The 4,584-nt window shown below is 57.5% G+C and overlaps 1 protein-coding gene and 1 pseudogene across 1 annotated transcript; both read left to right on the top strand.

Annotated features, from left to right (window-relative positions):
• The first annotated feature begins 277 nt into the window (after positions 1 to 277).
• On the top strand, positions 278 to 4,209 carry LOC115308283. Its single transcript, XM_029966140.2, has 2 exons — positions 278 to 1,070; positions 4,114 to 4,209. Exons 1-2 carry the CDS (start codon positions 500 to 502, stop codon positions 4,143 to 4,145), a joined length of 603 nt encoding a protein of 200 aa, XP_029822000.2. The 5' UTR covers positions 278 to 499; the 3' UTR covers positions 4,146 to 4,209.
• On the top strand, positions 1,066 to 4,209 carry LOC120844848 (annotated as a pseudogene).
• Positions 4,210 to 4,584: the final 375 nt, after the last annotated feature.

Raw genomic sequence — 4,584 nt, 5'->3', positions numbered from 1 at the left:
GCGTCTTGGGAGCTCCGGCTCCGGACGACGTGGCGCGTTCTTGAACAGCCTCAAGGGCCACACTTAGCACCTTTATCCCTTTCGTTCGACAACGGAGATCAGTGCGGCGGTAATCGTTTCTAACCGATATGTGACTTTCTTGGGCTTCTCAGATGTCAACCGCCGAGATCGTGGAGCTCCAACGAACGGTGGCGAACATCGCTACTTCGGTAGCGGTGCTCACCAACCGCCTCCCTCCGTTAGCCACGGAGGATGTCGAACTCCGCATAGTGAGCGGAGCAACTCGCCAGACCTGGACCCTTTGGGTCCCGCTGACGAGCCCCATGCCTGGTTGGGGAGACCGACGGAGGGCCGTCCCCGGGAGGTGGACCCTGCCCTCCTCGACTTCCTCAAAGAGCACTGGGGCCCCGAAGGGCGCGCGGAGCGGTGCAGGGCGGCCCTGACGAGCTTCCCGCGACCGCGGCTCCCCTTCGCCACAGTGCCGGAGTTAAATCCGGAAATGAAGGCCCTGGCGAAGGAGAGGAGCCGCCGTCCAGAGGGTGGCTCGGAAGGGCCCGCCAACGTCGCTGCCCGGGACCAGGCACTCCGAGAAAGCCAAGACGGAGTGGCCGCTGCTATGGGGCCACTGGTTGGCCTATTAGAGATTGGCCTCACGGAGGAGGCCATTGATAGAAAGACGGTGGCTGACCACGTGGGGGCAGCTACCGCCCATCTCGGGCGGCTCTTCGCGTCGCTCTCCCGCGAGCGCCGGGAGGGGGTGATTGCACGAGTGGCCCCAGACCTCCGCCAGATGGTGGCCCATGACGGCGGGGACGAGGGATCCCCACTGCTGTTTGGAGAGGGCTTCCTGGGGCAGCTGCGAACGCGGAACGAGACCATCAAGGTCCTCCGGGAAGCCCGCCAACCGCCCCCTCCCGCCGCGGAGCCAGCAGCCAAGAGGTCCCGCAGCTCGGCTGCCCCAGGGACCAGTGCCCAGAGCCGGAGTGTGGGCCGGCAGCCCTTTCACGGGGGGCCCCCTTCCCGAGGCTACACGAGGGGGGCCTACCTCCGCCAGGGACATCGAGGCAACGGTAAGCCCGCACCTCTTAGCACTGCCGCCCGCGGGCCGACTGGCATATTGCCGCGAAGCGTGGAGGTTACTCACCCACGATGCTTGGGTCCTTCAGACAACACAGGGGTACAAGCTGGAGTTTGCACAGGTACCAGCGATTCAAGGGTTGCACAACGTGCCGACCCGAGGGCAGTCAAATCAGGTCCGGGAGGCAGTGTCCGAGCTGGTCAGAAAGGGAGCGGTCTCTCGGGTACCACCCTCCGAAGTGAAGTTCCTCTCCCCCTTCTTCATAGTACCAAAGAAGGACAACAAGATGCGCCCAATTCTAGATCTCCGACAACTAAACGAGTCGGTGCAACACAACCACTTCAAGATGGAGGGGTGGCACTCTGTGAGGGATCTTATCCAGCAGGGCGACTCCATGATACGTATCGACCTGAAGGACGCATACCTGTCTGTCCCAATCTGCCACCAGGACCGCCCCTGGCTCGGCTTCCGAGAGGGGGACAGGGTCTACCGTTGGAACGTGCTGCCATTTGGCCTCAGATCGGCACCGAGAGTTTTCACAAAACTACTGAAACCAGTCGCGGCCTATCTCCGGTCCAAGGGACTTCGCATTGTCATGTTCTTGGACGATATCCTTGTCATGGACCAATCCCCCTCCCTACTCGCAAACCAGGGACATCTAATCGTGAACCTCCTACAAAACCTGGGTTTTGCCGTAAACTTGGAGAAGTCGGTACTGACACCAGCCCGGGACTTGTTGTTTCTGGGGCTATCGATAGACTCGAGACGATTGACGCTCGAGCTCCCTGGAGAGAAACTCGCCAACCTGTTAGACCACCTACAGCAGAGGCTAGAGCAACCGGTGATCTCGGCCCGCCAAGTCGCAAGCTTGGCGGGACAACTGAATGCATGCCTAATGGTACTGCCGGAGGGTTCCTTTTATATCAGGAACCTTCAAACAGATTTGAGACGGGCCCTACAGAGAGGTACATACACGACCACTCTTACACTATCCAGGGACACGCGGCAGGACTTAGCGTGGTGGATCCGAGCACTGAGGAAGACCCCAAGGGGCCAGATCAAGACACCCCCAGTAGTACAGACGATACAGTCGGACAGCTCGCTGAAGGGGTGGGGAGCATGCTCGGAGGGGTGGACGATCGGGCATCACTGGACACCACTCCAATCCACTTGGCACATCAATGCCCTGGAGCTGATGGCAGCCTTCCTGGCCCTTCAGGCGCTGGCAAAGAATGTGTCTCGGGGCTCCATCCTCCTCGAGCTAGACAACACAGCAGCAGTAGCGGCCATCAACAGGAGGGGCAGCACCTGCTCTCCACAACTCACCAGGATAGCCCACGAGCTATGGTCGTGGTGTTGGGCGAGGGGAATATCAGTCAGGGCGCAACATATTCCGGGGCACATGAACACGGATGCAGACCAAGCATCCAGGAGAGTGATGGATGCCAGCAGTTGGAAGCTGTGCCCGTTCACATTCAGCAGGATCAACTGTCTGTGGGGCCCCGTGCACACGGACCTTTTTGCAGACTTCTCCAACCACCAGGTGAGGCACTACTACAGCTGGAAGCCGGATCCTCAGGCGGCAGCAGTGGATGCTCTCAGCCAGGACTGGACGGGTCAGGGCCTCTATGCCTTCCCACCGTTCAGCCTTGTGAGCAGATGCATTGCCAAGTTGCAGAGCTCCAACAGTCCGCTCATTCTAGTAGCTCCAGTTTGGCCATCTCAGCCATGGTATGCCTCGCTGCTGCACCACTCATACGAGGAACCGCGTCGTCTTCCCCAATCACACGACCTACTGCGCAGCCACGACGGGCAGGTACATCCAATGCTCAGCACGGGGAGCCTGACACTAGCAGCATGGAGACTGACCAACTCCAGCAAACTCATAGCCAACTTTCGGAGCAGGCTGCACACCTCATTGAGGCATCATGGAGGCGGGGAACACAGCTCACCTACACCTCTTGCTGGCGCAGGTGGGAACGCTGGTGCCATTCAAGGACTGTTGATCCCTTTTCTCCCACTTTAACACAGGTGCTCAACTTCCTCGCTAGCCTCTTTAAGGAGGGCCTGGCGTATCGCACTATAGGGTGTTACCGTTCTGCCTTGTCTCAGATCTTGCATAACTTTGACGGTTGCCCTCTAGGGGAACACCCATCAGTTGTGCGCCTTATGAAGGGAGTGTTTAATTCTAACCCCCCAAACCCCGATACCCCACAACTTGGAGGGTTGAAACGGTGACAACCCTCCTGCAGTCGTGGGGTCCTAACAAGGATCTTAGCCTCAAGATGCTCACTAGCAAGCTAACTATGCTATTAGCCCTTGCCTCAGCAGGCAGGACGTCAGACTTGTGCCTGCTTTCAACATGCCACATCCGTAAACAATCCGCGGGTTGGGAGCTTGGGCTCAGTGGCCTCAGAAAGACTTCTGGGGCATCTAAACCCCTTCCCACCCTCTTCTTCCCAGCATTCGAAGAGGTTCGGGAATTGTGTCCAGTGGAATGCTTGCAGGTGTACCTCGAACGAACTGCAGGACTCCGAGGCGCCCACACGCAGCTTCTGCTCACTACGCAGAAGCCTTTCCGCCCAGCAGCACGGGACACAGTAGCTCACTGGATAAAACACACACTAACGCTTGCGGGCATTGACACGTCGGTTTTCAAAGCGCACTCAACGCGAGGAGCGGCCACCTCCAAAGCTGTGGAGGTCGGAGTACCACTTGCCGACATCTTAGCAGCAGCCGACTGGTCCTCCGAGGCGACATTTAACCGCTTTTACCGACGGCAATCAGATACCCGGGCTCACTTTGGAACCCAGGTGCTGAGAACACATGCGAAAGCTTTGAACAAGCAGTTGTGAACTTGATAGTAAGTGCGACAGAGGCTGAAGTATAATTACCAGTTCTGACGAATGGTACTTACCTGAAGTTAGAGCGGGAATTATACGAAGCCTATGGAAGCACTTACTATCAAGTTCACACTCCCACCACATCCCTGCCCATTTTCGGGGTAAATTATCACATTCTCTTCCCTGTCGCAGGTCGAGGTGGTTCAACATGGCACCAGAGGTAACGCATAGCGAGAGCTCCAACCAGGTGCCATCACCAGAACAGGAAATAAAAGTGTTCTGAGTGCACAAGTGCCTCTTTCTTGTGGGGGCCCCACCATCGCAATGCAGCCGCAAGCTGTGCTGTAACCATTAACTCGGAAAGATGAAGACGGAAGGGGAGAATACTTCCCTAAGGGGGAGCGCCTAGGGCGCCACCTATTTTTTATTTTCAAAATAGCTTTGAAACGTTGACGTCAGTTCCGGTATAGAAGGGAAAGCAGTTGTGAACTTGATAGTAAGTGCTTCCATAGGCTTCGTATAATTCCCGCTCTAACTTCAGGTAAGTACCATTCGTCAGAACTGGTAATTGTGCGCGGGAGCGCGAACAGGTCGGTTTCCGGTGAGATGACGGCGTTTCCGCTCTCGCGGCCAGTCTCGCGGTTACTCGCGGTGATTTTGCAG

This window comes from Ixodes scapularis, unplaced genomic scaffold, assembly GCF_016920785.2.
Source record: "Ixodes scapularis isolate PalLabHiFi unplaced genomic scaffold, ASM1692078v2 PGA_scaffold9__187_contigs__length_104089568, whole genome shotgun sequence".
Classification (NCBI taxonomy): domain Eukaryota; kingdom Metazoa; phylum Arthropoda; class Arachnida; order Ixodida; family Ixodidae; genus Ixodes; species Ixodes scapularis.
The sequence above is the reverse complement of the archived record's forward strand: the minus strand, read 5'-3'. Positions and strand labels throughout refer to the sequence as shown.

Bases quoted from the DNA above. Each gene is read 5' to 3' on its own strand.
- LOC115308283 (XM_029966140.2), top strand. From the start codon at position 500: ATGAAGGCCCTGGCGAAGGAGAGGAGCCGCCGTCCAGAGGGTGGCTCG. The intron at 1,071-4,113 runs GTAAGCCCGCAC...TCCCTGTCGCAG, and splicing joins CCAGGGACATCGAGGCAACG to GTCGAGGTGGTTCAACATGG.